General features: G+C 44.6%; 1 protein-coding gene across 1 annotated transcript in view; it reads left to right on the forward strand.

The window, feature by feature from the left end:
- rbp4l (retinol binding protein 4, like) overlaps positions 1-7,775 on the forward strand; it is a 50,472-nt gene extending 42,697 nt beyond the window's left edge. The window contains exon 6 of the mRNA XM_078546179.1: positions 7,532-7,775. Within this exon, the coding sequence (XP_078402305.1) occupies positions 7,532-7,545 (14 nt within the window). The 3' untranslated portion in view covers positions 7,546-7,775. The remainder of the gene's footprint in view (positions 1-7,531) is intronic.
- The last annotated feature ends 13,347 nt before the right edge of the window (positions 7,776-21,122 follow it).

A 21,122-nucleotide genomic window follows, 5' to 3' on the forward strand; every position in this document is an offset into this window, starting at 1 on the left:
CAAAACCACCCCCCCTCCCCCGCCTCCTCCACCTCCACATTACTTACCCGAGGCATGGATTGCTCCACAATCCTGGCACTCCAGTGTCTGTCCTTCCAACAGCAGTCACGGCCTCCCCATTGGCACTGCTGAGCACAAGAGCTGCTGGCCTGTAATTGGCCGACAGCTCTCCGTAGGCGAGACTTCTGTCCCCAGGGTCTTGATTGTGGGGGAAGGCCTGCTGCTGGCCTCACTGCTGCTTGATTGGCTTGAGGTTTGGTGGGCTTTCCGGAAAGCAGGCAGTGTGGGAATCTCGTTGGCTCTCCAGCCAACAGGCGAGATCCCCGATGCCTCGACAAGATTTCGCCCAAAGTGTCTGCAGCTTGAGTAACTTTGGCTCAGATTTGTTGTGCTGGAGTCTGAACTGCAGACATTATTGGTATCAGGAAGGGGAGAGTTACCTGGACACTTTGGGCGGAATTTCCCATGCCGGTTGGTGTCGGGCGTATGGCAAGCATGAACAGACAATATGGTGGGTAGGCAAACAATTGGCTTCATGCCATTATGAAACCAGTTTGCGATCATCCGCTCCGCCTGTCAATGGCGGGCACCTTTCCTGCCGCTGAACGGCAGGAATGTCATTTTAATACATCTGCATATCATTATAAGCCCCGCTCGCCAGCATCATCCCCCATCAAATTTGCTGCCCCTATCGGCAGGAAAACATGCCGGTGCACAACACGTCTTGGCAAGTGTGACGTACAGAAGTCAGGACTTACCTTTAGGGCCTTGCTCACATTATGGACATCCAAGAAGCAGAAGATGCTGGAGTCCCACAGCAACAGAACCCTGGAGGAACACGTGCATCGCATGCTAGGTGGATTTATATGGACATGGCTCTGCCACGAAACAACTCACAGAAGGTGGAAGGTCACCATTGAGGGTCTGCTTTGGGAAATCAGTGTCTTGGCCATGGTCTGTTATGGATGGTTGCTGAGGGGATGGAGAGGAAGGTCCAGCTGTGAGTGGGAGAGGTAGGTGTACCGGTGGGTGGGGAGTGGGAGAGGAAGGTCTAGGTTTTACTGGGAGAGGAAGGTGTACTGGGGAGATGAGGTTAGGAGGGGGAGAATGATGGTGTCAGGGGCGTGAGGTTAGGAAGGGGGAGGGAGTACAGGGAGAGGAGGGTGTAATGGGGGAGAATGCGGCAGCTGGGGAGGAAGTTTTAAGGGGGAGGAAGGCGTAAGGGAAGGAGTTCAGGGGGGAAGGACTTGGGGTGGAGAAAGGAGTTCAGGGGAGGAAGGAGTCTGGGAGGAGGAAGAAGTTCGCAGTAGGGAAGGAGTTCAGGGGGAAGAACCAGTTCGGGGGGAGAAAGAAGTAAGGGTGGAGGAAGGAGTAAGGGGGGGATGTCCAGGGGAACATGCAAGGGAGGGGTCTGTGGAGTTGATGACTGCATCCTGGGGAACGAAATGAGGGTGGGTGTGGTAGGAGGGAATGGTGAGCATGAGAGAGGGCAGACTGAGCTTGTAGGCTGGGAGGGTAAAGGTGCAATGGTAGTGGTAGAAGGGGCGGCGAGGGTGGTTGGTGGGGACTTAGAGGCAGAAACGGACCCTGAGAGTGGGAATGAGGAAGTCAGGGAGGTTAATGTGGATGGGGATGGGTATCACAGGAAGGTAAGGAACGTACACCTTCACCTGGACATTCGGAAAGAAAATGGTTGTGGCTGGTAGGTGAAGGTGGAGAGGAAGAAGGTGATGTCAGGGACTTTGAGTGAGATGAGGAGAAGCGGCAGCTGAACACCCTTGGGTCATCCACTCAGGAATCTCATGTTGAGAGGGTCACAGGCAAAGGGGACTCGGACAGCCCCTGAGATTCCTGAGTGGAACATCCAAGGGTGTCCAGTTGCTGCTTCTCCTTCCTTTGGGTGACCTCCATACAAGCACATGTGGGCACCACTTCATCAGAGAGCAGGCAGACACATTCCTCCCACTTGCATGCCACTCTGTTGAGGGCTTCCAGCAGCTCTGCGTGATGTTCCCCACCTTCTGCTAACTCTACTCAATGAGTTGGTAGGCCGAATCCAGAGGCTCATCATCTGACTTGGGCCTCACAGATGCCTCTTCCCAGCAGACCTCCGAGTGTCAGTGAGCTCGGCTGAACCTGCCTCCTCCTGTTGCGGACATGTGTCCGTGTGGTGACCATCAGATTGTGAACATGAGCCTGCTCGAGGTATAGGTCCCACTGAGGTATGTGTCTCTGTGCTGGTGGAGGGTATGGGTAAACACTGCAACAGGTCTTCCAGGCTGCTTACTTCCAGCTCTTAAATGGAGGAGGTGTCCTCTTCGCAGAAGGTGAGGACCTGGATGCAGCTGAGGGACTGAGTGGCTAAAGGTGTTGGTCACTTGGCAGAGCTCCCTGATTATCAAAGTAGAGATGATTAGTGCATGGCAGCAGAGTCAAAAGCAGGAGAGAGAGTACTCACAGTTGCGTTGAGAGAGGGATAATGTGGTGCAGGATCCTCACATGGATGTTCTCCACTGACCTCACCATCACCGCAGGCACAGTCCACATCCTCACCAGTCAGCGTGATAGCACGCTCCCCAAAGTGAGTGAAGGGTCTAGCTTGGGCCATGCCACCCCCAGTCTGGTCTGTTCTAATGTGGGCCACTCCTCCCTCAATCTGGGAGGAAAGTGCAAGAGGAGGACCCTGGGACAGGCAGTTAGCAGCACCAAACATCACAGGAGAAGTTCATTGGTTGGTGAGAAACTGCTGTTAAGGGGCGTTATTGAGTAGCTGAGAATTAAAAAAATACTTTCTTTTTTAAAAGAAGAGGCTACTTACATCTAAGTAAGAAGCAATAGGGAAATAAAGTTGAGTCGAGGCCAGGTAAAATAAAGTTGCATAACTTAACCAAAGTAAAATAAAGTTAACACAAGGGAAGTAAATTGAAGCCATGGCAAGACAGCTGAGTTGTGTAGAATGCGTGTCTTGCAATATGTGGAAAGTTGTTGACACTACCAGTGTCCTAGACGACCACATATGCAGGAAGTGTCACCAGCTGCAGAACCTTGAGCTCCAGGCTTTAGAGCTCAAGTGGCGGCTGAAGTCACTGTGTCGCATCCCCAAGGCTGAGGGCTACGTGAATAGCACGTTCAGTGAGGTGGTCACACTGCAGCTTAGGAGCCTGGAGGCAGAAAGGGTGACTGCAGGCAGTCCAAGAAAATTAGGCAGGTAGTGCTGGAGTCCTTTGGGGTCCTGTTCACCAATCGGTTTTCCGTTTTGGATAGCAGGCGTTAGTTCCTCAGACGATTGCAGTCAAAGCCAAATTTGTGGCACCGCATGTGGCTCTGCTGCACAGGAGAGGAAAAAGAAAAGGGGAAAATCATTAGTAATAGGGGATTCGTTAGTTAGGGGAACAAACAGGCGTTTCTGTGGCCGTGGACGTGACTCCAGGATGGTATTTGCCTCCCTGGTTCCAGGGTCAAGGATGTCATGGAGCAGCTGCAGGACATTCTTCGGGGGGAGGATGATCAGCCAAAGTTCGTGGTCCATGATGGTACCAATGACTTGGGTAGGAAAGGGGATGCGGTCCTGAACGTGGACTTTAGGGAGCTAGGAAGGAGATTGACAAGCAGGACCTCTAAAGCAATAATATCAGGATTACTCCCATTCCCACATGCAAGCGAGTATAGAAATAGGAGAATTGAGCAATTAAACATGTGTCTGCAAAGCTGGTGTAGGAGGGAGGGCATCAGATTTCTGAGGCATTGGGACAGATTCTGGGGAAAGTGGGACCTGTACAAAACATGACGGTCTACACCTGAACAGGACTGGGGCGAATATCCTCACAGGGAGATTTGCTAGTGCTGTTGGGGGCGGGGAGGGGGGGCGGGTGGTGTGGTTAAACTAGACTGGCAGGGGGCTAGGAACCTGAGGACAAATTCAGAGCAGGGAACAGGAGATGGAGAATTAGTGAGTGACTCTGAAAAACAGAAGCAGAGAAGCAGCACGTGTTAAAAAGTGTACAGCACAGGAATTTGGCAGTGTTAAAAGGTATATATGTAAGTGCAAGGAGCATAGTAAATTGAGCCAATGAGTTGAGGGCACAGATAGACACATGGCAGCATGATATCATCACTATAACGGAAACTTGGCTTAAGGAGGGGCAAAACTAGCAGCTCAACATCCCTGGATATAGGGTTTTCAGGCAGGATAGGGAGGCGGGTAAAAAGGTTGGGGTGTAGCATTACTGGTTAAAAAATCAATTACAGATCTGAGGAGGGATGATATACTAAATGAAGCATCAAATGAGACCAAATATGGGTTGAGCTCAGAAATAAAAGGCAGCCACATTGCTAGGGGTGCACTATAGACCCCCAAATAGTGGAAGGGAGTTAGAAAAGCAAATATGTGGACATATTTCTGAGTGCAAAAACAATAGGGCAGTGATTGTTGGGGACTTCAACTACCCTAATATCAATTGGGATACGAATAGTGTGAAGGGCACAGAGGACGCAAAATTCTTGAACTGCATTCAAGAGAACTTTTTTAGCCAACACGTAACAAGCCCAATGAGAAGGGGCAAAATTCTATATTTAGTCATAGGAAATGAAACTGGACTAGTAGATGAAGTAGCAGTGGGGGACCATTTTGGAGATAGTGACCATAATATAGTTAGATTTAGCATCATTGTGGAAAAGGACAAAGATAGAACAGAAATAAAAACTCTAAATTGGAGGAATACACATTTTACAAGGCTGAGAGATGAGCTGGCGAGAGTGGACTGGATCCAGCTATTAAAAGGAAAACTGTGTCAAATCAGTGGGAGGCATTCAAAGGCGAGATTCTACGGGCACAGTGTAGAGGTCCCCACAATAAAAAGGGGTGGTACTGCCAAATCTAGAGCCTCCTGGTTATCCAGGAGCATACAGGCCAAGATAAAGCAGAAAAAGAAAGCTTATGACAGTCACAAAAGACTTAATACTGTAGAAAGCCTAGAGGAGTATAGAAAGTACAGGGATGAAGTAAAAGTGGAAATTAGGAAAGCAAAGAGAATACGAAAAGATATTGGCAGGTAAGATCAAACAAAATCCTAAGATGTTTTACTGGTACATTAAGAGCAAAAGAATAACTAAGGAAAAGGTAGGGCCTATCAGAGATGTACTTGATAACTTGTGGGTCGATGCAGAAGATGTGTGCTTGGTCCCCAATGAGTACTTTGTCTCTGTCTTCACTAAGGAGAGCGGTGATGCAGACATTCTAGTTAAAGAGGAGGAGTGTGAAATGTTAGATACAATAAGCATAGTGAGAGAAGAAGTACTAGAGAGACTGGTATCCTTGATGGTGGATAAATCACCAGGGCCAGATCGATTGTATCCAAGGCTGTTGAAGGAAGCCAAGGAGGAAATAATGGATGCTCTGAGGATCATTTTCCAATCCTCACCAGATACAGGCGAGGTCCTAGAGGATTGGAGGTCTGCAAATGTTGTACCATTATTTTAAAAAGGGTGCGAGGGATAGGCCAGAAAATTATAGGCCGGTCAGTCTGACTTCAGTGGTGGGAAAATTATCGAGAGGCAGGATAAACTGTCACATAGAAAGGCACGGATTGATCAGGGATGGTCAGCGTGGTTTTGTTAGGGGAAGATTGTGTCTTACTAACTTAATAGAATTTATTGAGGAAGTAACAAGGAGGATTGATGAGGGTAGTGTAGTAGATGTTGTCTACATGGATTTCAGTAAGGCATTTGACAAGGTCCCACATGGCAGACTGGTCAGGAAAGTGAGATCCCATGGGATACAGGGGAAGGTGGCAGGTTGGATCCAAAATTGGCTCAGCAACAGGAAACAAAGAGTAATGGTCAATGGATGTTTTAGTAAATGGAAAACGGTTTCCAGTGGTGTTCCACAGTGCTCAGTGTTGGGGCCCTTGCTGTTTGTTGTATATAGTAATGATTTAGACTTAAAGGTGGGAGACATGATTGGGAAATTTGCAAATGACACAAAAATTGGCCGTGTAGTGAACAGGATAGATGTTGTCTCCAGAATGATATCAATGGTTGAGTGGGCGGAGAAGTGGCAAATGGAATTCAAACTGGAAAAGTGTGAGGTAATGTATTTGGGGAGAGCAAACAAAGCAAGGGAATACTCAATAAATGGGAAGTTATTGAGAGGGGTTAAGAAAGTGAGAGACCTTGGAGTGCATGTCCACAGGTCCTTGAAGGTGGTAGGACAGGTGGACAAGGTGGTCAAGAAAGCATATGGGATGTTTTCCTTTATTGAGCAACGTATTGAATACAAAGGCAGGGTTGTAATAATGGAACTGTACAAAACACTGATCAGGCCACACCTGGAATTTTGTGTACAGTTCTGGTCACCACATTACAGGAAGGACATGACTGCTCTGGAAAGGGTGCAGAGGAAATTTACAAGAATGTTGCCAGGGCTTGAAAATTGCAGCTATGAGGAAAGATTGGATAGGCTAGGGTTGTTTTTCTTAGAACAGAGGTGGCTAAGGGGTGACCTAACAAACAGAGTCAACACGGTTTTATGAAAAGGAAATCATATTTGACAAATTTTTAGAGTTTTTTGAGGATGTAACTATTAGGGTAGTTAAAGGAGAGCCAGCAGATGTAGTATACTTGGATTTTCAAAGGTCATTCAATAAGATGTCACAGGATAAGAGGTCATGGAGTTGGGGATAATATTTTCGCATGGATGCAGTCTTGGTTAATGGAGAGGAAGCAGAGAGTAAATGGGTCATTGAGCTTTTTCTGATATGGCAGTCACATCCTGGGATGTTAGTTCTTCGTATTGACTTCCTCAGTAGTCTCTTCCCACTGTTGGAAGGCTCTCAGCCTCATGAGGGAGCAGAGATACAGGGTCTTTTTCCTCCTGATTGTTGTTGTTTACGTGTCTTCAGAATTTTACGATAAAAATAGTAAGAATTAACAATGACCCAATGATTTGGGAGTTTTTCCACAGCTGTACGATCACAATGCTAATTAGACATAGATCCAAAACAATGAGTCAAGAATTTAATTGCAAGATTCCTAGAAGACCTGTTGAGGACAGAAATCTGTCCCTCACAAACATGGTAGGGAATAGGGAAAGCCTGCCCTGGGGTTTTTCAGGAGGCTGTCAAACCAAAAGAAAGCATAGCCTCCTGACATTTGGATATGGATCCAAGGGCACCTGGTCTGGATTCGCAAAAAAGTCAGATTCTTCTTGCAACAGGTCAGGCTCGTTCTAGAGTGGGAAGCTAAAGTACTTAAAAGTGGCTGCCCAATATTGCAGTGACCGGCTCCTGCTTTGCCTGGTGCCTGAGTTGTGTCTTTAGAAGCATGGGTGCCTGAGAGTTTAATTTCAGTGAAGAAATGTTCCCTTGATCCGAAGCAGTCCAGTTGAGTCATTGGTGGAGGTTCCCAGCAGGCTGAAATTAGAGGTATGCGGATTATTGGGACAAATATTCAGAGAAAATAGTAATCTGAGTGTTTTAATTAAACCTGATAGCTGATAATCATACTGGATTTCTTATGTATTCATTTGTTTTAGGTGCCTGTCCTTAACGCGCTGGTGGAAAAAGCAACTTATCTGGAGGTGGAGCAAACTGTTTCATTACAATATGGGATTATGATGAGAGGAAATCTACCTACAGATGAAAAAAACCTTATAGATCCTTGAAAATTTCTTGGTCAGAAATAGCTGGATATCATAAATCAAAGGCTTATTTTTTCTGTACTTTTAATAGGAGACATAAAACTTGTAGTATTTTGGCATTAAACATGAAAAAAGGAAATTGGGTCTCAGCACAATTTTCTCATTCTCAAATGTAACCCAAATGTGATGATTTTGTAGGAAACACTAGGATGAAATCTAAAGACCATTTTTTTCTCAATCAGCAGAGGGAAAAACAAGAATTTCTGTTGTCCTACAACGTGTGCATCCAGAGACATACATAACTGTGACTTTTACCAATAAGTGTATCAAAAATAAAGAGAGACTTAACACTAGTGTACTGCTCTTACTAATACAGACAGGGGTTGAACTTCTCTGGGGATCTCCCCACAGAATGCCATCATTAATTTACACTATTTTTCCAAGGTTCTTGCAACTATCTCACTGACCTTAATACTGCAAACTTGTGACTCGATATTTGCAATATGTTACTGCTACAGTTTGATATGAGATTACAATTTATGATTAAAAGAAATTGATGAGGCAAAAATCTTCCAGGTATATAAATTTATTATAGAAAGTGCAAACAGATCTTTGATTGTCCAGATCTGTGGAGGAATTGGATATATTGAACAATAGGCCTGCCATTAAAGACTGTTAATGTAATGTTAATGCTGCATCACCCCAGAGTAAAATTGTATTATTTTTCACACCAGTGCAGAAGACCCATTACTGTGGGGCAGCAAGTTATGAAATTGTTGCTCACAAATGACAGAAAAAAATGTACTTATGGGGATTTGATGTTTGAGATTCAAAATTACAACCCTCCAAGATTTCTCTACTTGTCCAATTCTGGTGCGTTGCACAACTCTGGTTTCCATCACCCCAATATTGGCAGCCGTGTGTTCAATTGCCCGACATTCTGGAATTCCCTCCGTCAACCTCTCCACCTCTTTCTCCCCTCCTTTAAGACACCTCTTAAAACTGAGTCCTTTGACCAAACATTTGTTCACCATTCCAAATATCTCTTTATGTGGCTTGGTGTCAAATTGTTTTTACCTTGGGACTTTTTGCAACATTATAAAAGCTACATAAATGCAATTGTCATTCTACTAGGAAAATGTCTAAATAGGTAAATCCAAGTAATTATAGCTGCTTGTAAGCTCCAAAGGATCATTGTAACAGTAATTTTCTGATACCAAGTCAGACTAGCACATCATTATTGGGTAACATAAAAGGGAAGACTAAGGAGAGGAAGTACAATAGCACTCAAAAATGGGTGTGGGGATCGCAATGCGCAAAAGTCCCCATACTCATTGCTTCTGACACAGGCAGCACACAGTCTTCACGTTGTTTGCTCATTTAAATGATTGCAATGCAGTCAGCATTAAGCATGTTGTTGAGTGGGCAGGGAGTGCAAAATCGTGGGAGGCTAAGTATGACTTCAAGCTAACCTGCACTACACAAAACTAGCCTGCACCCTTAAAGAGGAGGTGCATTTCAGTGGAAGCAGTTGATGGAAGTTATTGTAAAAGTCAGTTTGACCTGGGAAAGACACAGGAATGACAGACATGGTAGAAGGTGGGCTTCAAGGTTCTCTAACACAGCACTGAAGGTCTAGATACAGAAGGATGGCATGCGGGAGGTGCTCTATCCACAAGGAACCAGGAGGTCCTCCAGATAAACTCTGAGAAGGCAATGGGAGCAGATAGCCAGGCAGGTCAATGCCAGCAGTGAAGCCTTGAGACCTGGATGCAGTGTCAAAAGAAGTTCAATGACCTCGCTTGAGTGGTCAAGGTCAATAAATGCATCTTCAAATGTCACATCCACTAGTCTCAGATACTGCTCAAAACACCTCCATCTCCCATCTACCAACAATCTCTATCATTCATGACTCATACCTCCTATTCAGAACTTCACCTCACCCTCATACACTTACTGCTGCAAGCCTCACACCCTTAGCTCACGGTTTGCACACACTGGCAACTATTCAACCATGAGAGGTACATTGCACCACACTCACTGACACACTTGCAGGACTCGATGGAACACTAATGCAGGCAACAGCAGCTACCGGACAGTGTCAGGCACAGGTGTATATCTTCACTCAGATAGAGGAGACCATACTTGCTATCATTGGAACAGCCATAAGTGAGGCTGTTGCCAGGAGCGGGGCTGAAATCATCGAAGATGATGGTGTGTTCCTACTTAGTTCTCTTTCTCACATCCCACTTTCCCTCAGCCTACATTCTCTTCTGATTTAGAAGCTGCGGATGGTGTAAATATGTACCTCTTGTTTTCCCCCCTGGTTTTCCATCACTGCAACCTACACTTCTGCCTTTCTTCTTTTAGATACCTAAGAACTGAAGCCTGGCTACACAATGGCGGAAGTGCAGGAAGACAGTGATGATAAAGAAACACTGTCATTCGTTCTCACACTTGCAGCCACCAGCTCAGACATTGAACTGTGTGTACTCTCCAGAGTAGCAGAGAGGCATGATATGCATGTGGTAATCATGAATGGCTTGCAACCAGGGCAGTGAGATAGGATTGACGGGTGTCAACTCGCTGGTGGGTGAGATCACACACGAGTTCCACTGCAAAGTCTTGGATGAGGGCTTTGAAGGAGTGGCATGGGTATGTACACAGAAATGCTTGGTGCATTGTCAGGCCTGTCAGAAAGGCAGAGGTTACTGTCAAAGAGTTTGGAGAAGTCTAGAATCAACTTTGAACATGACTTTGTGCACAGCTTGCAGCCTATCCTTTCCAGCACAGAAGTGGTAGCTAACTCCATTCGCGAACAAGGGGCCCCAACCATCATTTCAGCACAAGTATCCAACATCTGACAACCTGCTGTCAGGCAAGTTTGGGCCGTTGCCATCATGGCAATGATAGCAGTGTTCAGAGGAGCTTGCAGGGTCTCACCTTGGGGCAGTAATCCATCCTTTGTTGAGACGCTGCCCAGTTGTTCCACTCAGTACAAACCTGCTATCCTTTCTCAAGGCAACAGCATTCGACTTGTCACTACTTTGTTGTGCCAGTATCCTTACCATTGCCTGTCAAGCGATGAGCTCAGGGGTTCCTGCGTGGCAGCCTTCCACCTGCCATGCTGCAGCCACCAGGGTAGCACTGTGCAGGGAGCACTAAGACAGGCAAAGGCGCACACAAGACAGGCCTAATTGCCAAGAGGGATTAGTTGATTTTTGAATGAAATATCGAATGGTTTGTTAGTTTAGAATGTTTGTATTGTGTTGGTCTTTATATTTCAGCGTTTTGGTTAAGAGGACACTGAAATTGTCCATAATTATGATTGTAATGGGACTCTCTCTTCCACAACTGACAACAGACAGGCTGTGGAGCAGTTGAGAGTTAGAACTCAATGTTTCTAGCATACATTCAGAAGCTGACCTCTTTCTGCAGATGAAGTCACTAAATGGCAGCATATAGATACGAAAAAGTGGGAATCTTTACAGGATTCTAGTTGCAATGCTGCAGAGAAACCAGAGTTGGAGATGCACTGCTAATGATTAGAATGTTCTATTAAACTGGATAGTGCAGGAGGGTTGTTGGAGGAGAATGATATGGTGCAGGAGCAGAGGAATCTGGGCATATATGTGCACAAATCTTTGAAAGTGGCACAGCAGTTTGAGAAAACTGTTAATAAAGCACACAGGACCCTGGACTTCATAAACAGAGGCATAGAGTACAAAAGCAAGGACGTTATGGTGCAGCCATAATTGCAGCCTCAGAGCAGGGCAAGGGCGGCATTGCCAATGGTTTTGAAGGCGACTGTGGCCATGAACTTTCATGAACTCCTACTCGACTGGAACAGGTGATATTTCAACATCTCCCAGTTGCCTTTTGCGGAGGTCACTGAGGTTCTATATTCCAAGAGAGCTGTATACATTATTTTCTCTTGTCAGAAAGAAGCAGGTGGCTACACATGGATTGTCTGTAATTGACTGCGCATATGTCACTTTGTGGACACCATATACCAACTCTGAGCAGCACTGCAACGATAAGGGATTCCACCCACTCAATGTCCAGTTGGTGTGCTACCATATGTATCAATATCCATTATCCTGGCAGTGGTCATGATATCTTCATTCTGTGGAATTTCGCTGCGCCATCTGCATTTGAGCCACCATGACAAACCAGGTTACTGGGTAACAAGGGCTATCTTTTAACCTGATGGTTCATGACTTTGGTGCTCAACCCCTGAACACACCTGGGCAGTATATATACAACGAAAGCATGCTGGCATCCAAAATTTGACAAAATAGACTGTAACAATGTTTAAACAATGCTTCTGATGATTGGACTGTTCCCAATGAACCCTGCACTACACAGCAGAGCATGCCTCAAGATTCAAGGTACTCTCCTGCATGTTGCACAACCTCACCATTGCAAGGGCACAGCCCTTGCTACTGGAAAAATGGTGAGAAGGTGAGGAGGAAGAGGAGGAAGGGGAGGGGGGAAAAGACACAGCCTCTTACTGGCCCAGCTCTCTGTGATCAGCTCATACGGCTGCAACACCAGTAAATGCAACACCAATTCCCCATTCACCAACAGTCCTTACCTTTTACCTTCTCTCTGTCACTCACTCCTTGACCACAATATATAATAAAGCCGCCACTAAAGAAACATTCCAACCCCAATTTATAAACCAAGCTATGCCATTTTGCATACAAACATCAACTTAATATCTGTCTCCATTTACCTTGGCCTGTTCTAGTGCTCCTACACAGTGTTACCCCAGTGGCTGGAGCATGACTGGTGGATACCTACTGATTTCAGTAGGGGAGACACCACGTGGACTTACAGGATGGTTTTAAGCAATTCCAGTCCTAGAAAACTCAACTTTGAACTGCACCTTCTCAGCATGGATGGCAGCAGTCTGAGCTGCTTAGTTGTGTGGCAGCTTGCATGACTTCAGTCTGAGTTTATACTGTAGCACCAAGATGTTGGGTTGCTTCTGTTTGTGCTGCAATGGAGGCTGAGACATCAGCCATCAGACGCTGCATCGTGGTTGGGTCCACAAGCACATTAATGGAATTAGTCACAGCTTCCACACTGGAAAGTATGAGCTCTAAGTTCTACCAAAGTCCTCAGAAAGTAGAAAGGCACAAGGGTAGGGCTGCGGTGTGGGAAGGTGTGGGGGGTAATGACAGAAAAGAAAAAGATACATGTTTACACCATCTGCAGCTTATAAATCAGAAGAGAATGTGGGATGAGGGGAAATGGGATGTGAGAAGAAGGATTAGGTTTAAGAATATTGTCAGCTTTGATGATCTCAGCCCCATCACAAGCCATGGCCTCAACCATGCTACTCCACCCTCTCCTCCATCAGGGAAATTATATTCTCTTGTGCTCATGAGGTCCTGGTACCTCCAGTTCTGCATCACCTTGTCCTGCAAGAGAGATGGCAGTATGTCAGTGAGAGTGGTGCAATGTGTTTGTGCTGTGTGGTAGTCATGGTTGCATAGTCATGGTTCAACATGCCAAATTTTCTTTTAGAACAACTTCCAGCACCTACTCCAGCTACAATGCACCTCTGCTTTAAGAGATGCAGGTTGGCTTTTAAGTGGTAGTGCAGACTAGATTTAATTCATGCTAGCCTCTCACAATTTTGTACTCCCTGCTCAGGTGTGCAACACACACAAACATGGCCGCATGTCACAATCATTTAAATTAGCAGGTAGCACTGCCTCCATCAGAAGCAATCAATGGACAGCAATCCTGCATCGTGATCCCATTGCTCTTTTGCAGGCCCTGTCCAATTTCACGGTCATAAAGTCTAAATTAAAACCACAACATAGGCATTCACTGGTTATGGAGACAATAAACAAGAGGATATCAAAAGGGAATATGAAGAGGTTAGGAAAAAAGTCAAGGAGCAATTAGGAAGGCAAAATGAAATAATGAAATTAAATTTTTAAGGAATAGGAAAAGAAACAATCTGGTATTCTACTGATGGATAAATAACTAAATCAAAATCAGGATATGGATAGGTCTACTAAGAGATGCCCTCACAGGAAATGACATATTACACAATTAATTTGCTTCAGAATTTACCAGGTATTCGAAAAAGTGGACAGGACATTAGAAAAGATATCAAAGAAGATATAAAGACATTTAAGATTGAAAGATGGGGATTAATTTTGGAACTCTCTTCCTAACAACACTGTGGTTGTACTTACATCACATGGACTACAATGGTTAAAATGGCAGCATCTCAAGAGCAATTAGGGATGGGCAATAAATGCTGATTTTGCTCAAAACTTTCAGACAACAAACTGGGGGAAGAGGAAGAATGTGAGAAAATACAAAAAGACATAAATAAACTGGCAGAATGTGTCCATAATTGACAACTGAATTTCAACATAGACAAAAAAGTGAGATGTTGCATTTTGGCAAGAAACATGAAAAGGCCATATACGGCTCGGATAGTATGAATTGAAATGGGAGGTGGAACAAAGTGGTCTAGGGCTACAGACACATCACTACAAAACACTAAAAGTAGGTTAATAAGGGCATAAAATGTTGTTGCGAATGTCTAGTTCATAATTCATATGTTTTAGAATATAATTTTTAATTTTAGGAGTTAAACGTAAGATAAATGGAAACACTTGATTAAGAAATTGGTGCGCATCTAATGTATGCAAATCAAATAAGCTTGGATTTATGACATTTAAAAGGTAACTTGTGTTTATCTTAAGAGGTCAGAGGTAGAAGTGTAAAACTTAAACAACGGACGACCCATCTCTGGATTTGTAATGGAGCCAGAAGATTGACCCTTGTCTCAGTAAAAGATTTAAATTGTTTATGTAGCTCCCAGATGAATAGAAGGTAAAGGCAGTTGGTCAACAAGGGAGTTTATTGGTAGGGACAACAAGTCTGGAGAGAGAGCAATCGTATCCATTAGAGATACAAATAATTCATATAAGTTACAGAATCAAAGAGTTGTGTTGAAGGTAAAAATATACTTAATTTACATTTCTGTTTGGAAGATACCAGGTATGTCACATTGTCATAGAGGTGGGCTGTGGGGGTTAGAAGGTTCCTTTGTTTAATTTATCTGGGTGTTTCTCACAGAAGGCAGTTGCAGTGTTGGTCTTGTATAAGCTACAGCACACAGAGTTGGGGGAGGAAAAGGAGATAAATGCTAGTAAGGCTTGTACCTTCAGCTGTTTTGGGCTGCAGTAGAGTGCTTAGGTTGGAGTTTGGTGATTGAGAGAGTTCGGTGAAGTGGGAGGAGGTGCTCCTTTCCTTTTCTACCTTTCTTCAGAAAGAAGAGTGGTGGCCTTGGTAAGTAGGACCTGGTGAGTAATTTAGAAAAGAGTAATATTTTTAAACAAGTAGCTATACTTGGATTTACCTGAGAAACGTCAGGAATAAGGGAAATTTAGGGCCAATATAATAAAGTAAATATAATAAATATAATAAAGTGATCCAAAGTAGAATAAAGTTAACATAAGGGAAGAAGAGTTAAGACATGGCAGGGTAGCTCAGTCGATTGGAATGCGTGTCCTGTAATATGTGCAAAGTCATGGACGCTACCATTGTCCTAGATGACCACATGTGCAGGAATGCTGCTTCAGAGCTCAAGCAGTGACTGGAGTCACTGTGGCACATCTATGAGGCTGACAGCATCGTGCACAGTATGGTTCAGACAGGTGATCACATTGCAGCTTAAGGGCCTAGAGACAGAGAGTGAATGGGCGACCAGCAGGCTGTCCAAGAGAAGTAGGTAAGTAGTGCAGGAGTTCCCTGGGTCCCGCTCACCAATCTGTTTTCCATTTTGGAAGATGGAGAGGGCATTGGTTCTTCAGAGGAGTGCAGTCAGAGCCAAGTTTGTGGCACCACAAGCATCTCAGCTGTACAGTGGGGGAGGAAGAAGAAAGGAAGGACAATAGTGATAGGGGGTTCATTGGTTAAGGGTACAGACAGGTGTTTCTATGGCCGTAGATGTGACGCCAGGACAGGGTGTTGCCTCCCTGGTGTGGGGGTCAAGGATGTCACAGAGCGGCAGCAGGACATTCTTCTGGGGGAGGGTGAAGAGCCAAAGGTCGTGGTCCGCATTGGTACCAATGACTTAGGTAGGAAGGGGGATGTGTTCCTGCAATCAGAATTTAGGGAGCTAGGTCAAAAATTAGCAAGCAGGGCCTCAAATGTAGCAATCTCAGGATTACTCCCAGTGCCATGTGCCAGTGAGTACAGAAATAGGAAGATAAGACAGATAAATACGTGGCTGGAAAGATGGTGCAGGAGGGAGGGCTTTAGATTCCTGGGACACTGGGACTGGTTCTAGGGAAGATCGCACCTGTATAAGCCGGACGGGTTGCGCCTGAACAGAACTGGGACTGAGATCCTTGCAGGGTGTTTTGCTAGTGGTGTTGGGAGGGCTTTAAACTAATTCTGCAGGGGTGTGGGAACCAGGAGGGGATATTAGAGAAGACGACCAGGGTGCATAAAATACTGGGAGAGACAGATAACACTAGAATAGAGAATAGTAAGCTAAGAGGTGGAGTCAGGATGAGGGAGAAAGTAACAAAATCTAAATCAGGGTTACTAATGCATGTATATGAATGCACAGAGTATAGTAAATAATATTGGGGAGTTACAGGCACAGATTGCCATGTGGAAATATGATGTTGTGGCGATAACAGAGACCTGCTTAAGGAAGGGCAGAACTAGGCGTTAAATATTTCTGGGTACAAGATGTTCAGAAGAGACAGGAAAGGAAGGAAAGGAGGAGGGGTGGTGGTATTGGTTAAGGAGAGCAGTGCTGGGGAAAGAGGATGTCCCAAAGGGTTCAAGGACAGAATCAATTACTATTTATATGCCTATAGAAGACTTTAGGATTCCCCTTTATGTTGGCTGCCAGTCTTTTCTCATATTCCCTCTTCGCTTCTCTAATATGCTTTTTCACCTCCCCTCTGAACATTCTGTATTTCGCTTGTACTTTCTGCAAGGAACAAAAAGGGTGCAATTACATTGTTTGGTGTCGTCTATAGACCGCCAACTAGTGAGAAGGAGGTAGAAGAACAAATCTGCAGGGAAATTGCAGAGAGATGCAAGCATTATAGAGTAGTTATAATGACTTTAATTTTTTAAATATTTGTTCATGGGATACATGCGTCGCTGGCTAGGTCAGCATTTATTGCCCATCCATAGTTGCCCTTGAGAAGATGTGAGCTGCCTTCTTGAACTGCTGCAGTCTACATGGTGGGCTGGGCTATTTCAAAGGGCATTTAAGAGTCATCGACATTGTTGTGGATCTGGAGTCACATGTAGGCCATAAGGACAGCAATTTCCTTCCTTAAAGGGCATTAGTGAACCAGATGAGTTTTCACAACAATTGACAATGATTTCATGGTCATCAGACTTTTCCTTCCATATTTTTTAAATTCAAATTCCATCATCTGCCGTGGTGGGATTTGAACATGGGTCCCCAGAGAATTACCCTGGGTCTCTGGATTACTAGTCCAGTGACAAGACCACAAGGCCACTGCCTCCTCCATAATTACCTGAATGTAGATTGGGACAGTGGTAGTGCAAAGGGCAGAGGGGGAAAAAGTTCCTAGATTGTGTTCAGGAAAATTTTCTACAGCAGTCCAATCCAACAAGAAAATACGCACTGTTGGACCTGGTTCTTGGAAATGAGGTGGGCCAAGTAGATAAAGTGTCAGTGGGAGAACAGGTAGGAGACAGTGATCATTTTATTGTATGTTTTAGGTTGATGATAGGAAAGGACAATAGGGAATCCAGAGTAAGAATAATTAACTGGAGCAGAGCCAACTTTGATGGGGCAAGAATGGAGCTGGGCCAGATAGACTGGAACGAAAGATTGGTGGGAAAAACTGTAGCTGAACAATGGGCTACCTTCAAAACATAATTGGTTCGGGCACAGTCAATGTATATTCCACTGAAAGGAAAGGTATGGGAAAACAAATCCAGAGCTCCCTGGATGAAAAAGGAGATAGAAATTAAGATAAAGAAGAAAAAGTGTGCTTATGACAGGTGTCAGGTGGAAAATACAATTGAGAACCAGGGGAATACAGAAGGTTCTGAGGGGAGATGAAAAACCATATCAGAAAAATGAAGAGGGAATATGAGAAAAGACTGGCAGCCAACATAAAGGGGAATCACAAAGTCTTCTATAGGCATATAAATAGTAAAAGAGTGGTAAAAGGAGAAGTAGGGCTGATTATGGACCTAAAATGGAATTTGCACATGAACGAAGGGGTCACAGCTGAGGTGTTAAATGAATACTTTGCATCCGTCTTTACCAAGGAGGTAGATGCTACCCAGGCCATGGTGACAGATGAGGAAACTCTGTCTTACTAGAAGGGTTCAAAATTGATAAGGAGGAAGTGTTGAATAGACTGTCGGCACTTGAAGTTGACAATGCTCCAGGGCCAGATTTTCCCCTAAGTTAAGGGTCAGTCACAAAGGGACATAAGTTCAAGGTGAGGGGCAGGAGGTTTAGGGGGGATGTGAGGAAAAACTTTTTTACCCAGAGGGTGGTGACGGTCTGGAATGCACTGCCTGGGAGGGTGGTGGAGGTGGGTTGCCTCACATCCATTAAAAAGTACCTGGATAAGCACTTGGCATGTCATAACATTCAAGGCTATGGGCCAAGTGCTGGTAAATGGGATTAGGTAGGTAGGTCAGGTGTTTCTCACATGTCGGTGCAGGCTCGATGGGCTAAAGGGCCTCTTCTGCACTGTGTGATTCTGCGAAGATGCATCCAAGGATATTGAAGGGAGTGAAAGTAGAAATTGCAGTGGCACTGACCATAATCTTTCAGCCTTCCCTACACTCAGGGGAGGTGTTAGAGGACTGGAGAATTAGAAACATTATGCCCTTGTTCAAAAAAGGCTGTAAGGATAAGCCCAGCAATTACAGACCAGTCAGTTTAAATTCAGTGGTGAGCAAGATTCTAGAAACAATTATTTGGGATAGGATCAGTAGTCACATGGAAAAATATGAGTTGATAAGGAAGAGTCAGCATGGATCTCTAAAGGGGAAATCGTGTTTAACTAACTTGCTGGAGTTTTTTGAAGAGGTAACAGAAAAGGTTGATGAAGGTAATGCTGTTGGTGTGGTGTACATGGACTTTGAAAAGGCATTTGATACAATGCCACACAACAGAATTGTGAGAAAAGTTATTGCTCATGGGATAAAAGGGGCAGTAGCAGAGTGGATATAAAATTGGCTGAAAAATAGGAAGCAGAGAGTAATGGTCAATGGAAACTTTTCGGGCTGGAGGAAGGTTTGTAGTGGAGTTCCCTAGGAGTCGGTATTGGGACCCTTGCTTTCCCTGATATATATTAATGATCTAGATCTTGGTGTGCAGGGGACAATTTCAAAGTTTGTGGATGATACGAAGCTTGGGAGTGTTGTAAACTGCGAGGACAGTGTAGAAATTCAAAAGGACATAGACAAATTGGTGGAGTGGACAGATAGGTGGCAAATGAAGTTCAATGTGGAGAAGTGTGAGGTGATGCATTTTGGTAGGAAGAAGATGGACAGACAATATAAAATAAGGGGTGAAATTTTGAAGGAGGTGCAGGAGCAGAAAGACTTGGGTGTATATGTGCATAGATCATTGATGGTGGCAGGACAGGTGGAGAGAGCAGTTAATAAAGCATATAGTAACCTAATTAATAGGGGCAGCAGGTACAAGAGCAAGGAGGTTATTCTGAATTTATGTAAGATTTATACTTGAGTTAGACCTCAACTGGAATATTGTGTACAGTTCTGGGCGCCACATTATAGGAAGGATGTGAACACATTGGAGAGGATGCAGAAGAGGTTTACAAAAATGGTTCCAGGGATGAAGAACTACAGTTATGAGGATAGATTGGAGAGGTTGGGACTCTTCTCCTTGGAGAGAAGAAGGCTAAGAGGAGATTTGATAGAGATGATCAAAATCATGCGGAGGCTCGACAGAGTAGATAGGGAGAAGCTGTTCCCGCTCGTAAAAGGATCAAGAATGAGAGGGCACAGATTTAAAGTGATTTGCTAAAGAAGCAAATGTGACGTGAGAAACAGCTTTTTCACATGATGAGTGGTTCGGGTCTGGAATGCACTGCCTGGAAGTGTGGTAAGGCAAGTTCAATCGAGGCATTTAAGAGGGCATTAGATGATTATTTGAATAGAAATAATGTGCAGGGGTACAGGAAAAAAGCAGGGCAATGGCACTAGGTCATAATGCTCATTTGGAGAGCCGGTGCAGGTACGATGGGCCAAATGTCCTTCTGTGCTGTTGAAATTCTGTGATTCGTTTCTGCAGCTTTCCTGTGTTGCCCATTTTTGTTTGTTGCCTGAAAAGTGACCTTTCCACTTGTGATGAATGGGAAAACAAGAATTGATGTTGAACAATGGGGGCTGTGAAATGAATACTATGTTGCTTGCAGAAATGCGTTGTGTTGGGATAAGATGGTGGGGAGTTGGCTCGTACATGCAAAAATTGACTTTTACATCTCAAATGGGTAGACTGGTGGAACCTAAGTGAACATCACAATAATGAGGGCATTCCAAGCAGCAATGTGCACTGCTGCTGGTGCATTGGTCATATCATGTGCAGCCTCCACCTCCACTTCCTTAGAATTGTATGAAAAATCTCTGTGCTCTTCACCTTGTTTCTCTGGCAGGTCCAAACCTCGCTTCTTTGCAATATTGTACAGAGTGAATAACACCAGGCATGTCCAGAACTGTCCAGGCATCTAAAATATCATGTTGGTGGCTTGTTCAATGACACATCTGGTTATCTTATGGCTTTTATTGTACCACTTCTGGGCCATATTGCTTGGGTTCCTCATGGATGTCATCAGCCACGTTTTAAGTGGGTATCCCTTGTCTCTGAACAGCCAACTGGTACATATGCTTTGAGGTACAAAAATTCAGGAGGGTGCACTGCTGCAGAACGAACGCTTCACAATAGCTGTCCAGGAATATTGCACATAGTGCACAACATTTTTTGTGGTTTCACACCAGCTGCATATTTGTATAATGAAAGCTCTTCCAGTAGATGAACGCTCCTGGATGATTAGCAATGGCTGCATTGCTACATATGTGCAATCAACGACAATCTGTGAAGCCAGCTAGAGCTGCAAACCTGAGCACATACTTACTGGCTGGCATCATTGATGGCAATGTTCAAATAATTGCTTGTCCTGGCAAAGGAACATGGGAACAGGAGTAGGCTATCAAATGCTGAGGAGGGCTGGTTAAAAGGCCTGCTTCGGTTCTCTGGGACTTCATCCCAGTTGTTTTGTTAAATATAAGGCCCTCTAGCCCTCAGCCCTGACACCCCCCCTCATGCCCCACCCACTCCCCATGCCCCAGCCATGCCAACTCATCCAACCCATGCTCCCCAATTAACCCCATGACCCCTGCGTGTTTTAAAAATGTTTTAATAGTTTATATTCGATTTAATTTAGCAGTGCAGAGCCTAATT

This window comes from Cetorhinus maximus, chromosome 1 (assembly GCF_964194155.1).
Source record: "Cetorhinus maximus chromosome 1, sCetMax3.hap1.1, whole genome shotgun sequence".
Taxonomy (NCBI): domain Eukaryota; kingdom Metazoa; phylum Chordata; class Chondrichthyes; order Lamniformes; family Cetorhinidae; genus Cetorhinus; species Cetorhinus maximus.